This window comes from Acomys russatus, chromosome 4 (assembly GCF_903995435.1).
Source record: "Acomys russatus chromosome 4, mAcoRus1.1, whole genome shotgun sequence".
In the NCBI taxonomy this organism is placed as follows: Eukaryota; Metazoa; Chordata; class Mammalia; order Rodentia; family Muridae; genus Acomys; species Acomys russatus.
Genome location: NC_067140.1, coordinates 4,559,660 through 4,561,148, shown reverse-complemented (window position 1 = coordinate 4,561,148; position 1,489 = coordinate 4,559,660). Strand labels below are relative to the sequence as shown.

At 48.0% G+C, this 1,489-nt stretch overlaps 1 protein-coding gene across 1 annotated transcript; it reads left to right on the top strand.

Moving 5' to 3' along the window:
* The first annotated feature begins 213 nt into the window (after positions 1–213).
* LOC127188506 (60S ribosomal protein L11-like) lies at positions 214–783 on the top strand. Its single transcript, XM_051144942.1, has one exon. The coding sequence runs from the start codon at positions 214–216 to the stop codon at positions 748–750; it is 537 nt and encodes a 178-aa protein (XP_051000899.1). The 3' UTR covers positions 751–783.
* The last annotated feature ends 706 nt before the right edge of the window (positions 784–1,489 follow it).

The following is a 1,489-nucleotide window of genomic DNA, read 5'->3' as shown; positions in this document are numbered from 1 at the left end:
CAAAGGGCATGCTGGGAGCGAGGGGGGTCTCAAGGTCAATCGGGTACATAGCTGTGATCTCAGCACTTGAGTGGTTAATGCAAGATAGCGGGTTCTAGGCCAGCGTGGGCTTCACGAATGCACAATTGTCAAAACAAAGACATAACCCCCAACAAAACAAAACTGCAAGGTCATGAAAGATAATGAACTGTCGCTCTCTTCCTGTTCTCCATCATGGCGCAGCAAGATCAGGGTGAGAAGAACCCTATGCGGGAGCTCCGTATCCGCAAGCTCTGCCTCAATATCTGCGTGGGGGAGAGCGGAGACAGACTGACCCGGGCAGCCAAGGTGTTGGAGAAGCTCACGGGCCAGACGCCTGTGTTTTCCAAAGCCAGGTACACCGTCAGGTCCTTTGGCATCAAGAGAAATGAAAAGATCGCTGTGCACTGTACAGTGCGTGGAGCCAAGGCAGAAGAAATTCTGGAGAAAGGCCTGAAGGTGCGGGAGTATGAACTACGGAAAAATAACTTCTCAGATACTGGAAACTTTGGTTTTGGCATTCAAGAACACATTGACCTGGGCATCAAATATGACCCAAGCATTGGCATCTACGGCCTGGACTTCTATGTGGTGCTGGGTAGGCCAGGTTTCAGCATCGCAGACAAGAAGCGCAGGCCAGGCTGCATTGGGGCCAAGCACAGGACCAGCAAAGAGGAGGCCATGCGCTGGTTCCAGCAGAAGTACGATGGGATCATCCTTCCTGGCAAATAAATTTTATCCAAATGGCCAATAAAAATTTCTCAGAAATGCAAAAAAAAAAAAAAAAAAAAAAAAAAAAAAGAAATAAAGAAAGAAAGAAAAGAAAAGATAATGAACTGTCAAAAATTAGGAGAAAATATTGGTAGAGAAATGTGGAGTTTGGTGTAGGGAATGTAACAAATGCTGTCTTACTGATTTATGTTAGTTTTGATAAGTGTACCAGATTAACTGGGCTGTTAATACTAGCGAAACCTAGATTTAAAAAAGTGCAGACAACTGTAAAACTTCTAAAAAACGGCCTTTGAAAGTGGCCAGTCACGGTGGCACACACCTTTAACACCAGTGTTCAGGATTTCTGTTTGATGCCAGCCTAGTCTTCATAGTGAGTTCCAAGGCAGCCAGGGTTACAGAGAGACCTTGTCTCAAAATGGTATGTGTGGGGGTGGGGGGTGTGCAGTGATTAAGAGCACTTGGTGCTCTTGCTGAAGACCTGGGTTCAGTTTCCAGCACACACGGCAGCTCTCAGCCACCTATCACTATTCCAAAGTGTCTGATGACCTTCTGACCCAAGAGCTCCAGGCACACACATATACCATACATGCACACAGGCAAAACACTCAAAGGTGGGGGGGGGGCAAGATTGGTGATTGGGTGTGGCAGCCCACACCTTTAGGGAGGCGGGGGGGGGGGGGGGGGGGGGAGGTGACACGTGGGACCTGAAGGCTAGCTGAATCTACAGGGTAAGTTCCAG

Coding starts and splice junctions, on each gene's coding strand:
- LOC127188506 (XM_051144942.1), top strand. CDS start 214: ATGGCGCAGCAAGATCAGGGTGAGAAGAACCCTATGCGGGAGCTCCGT.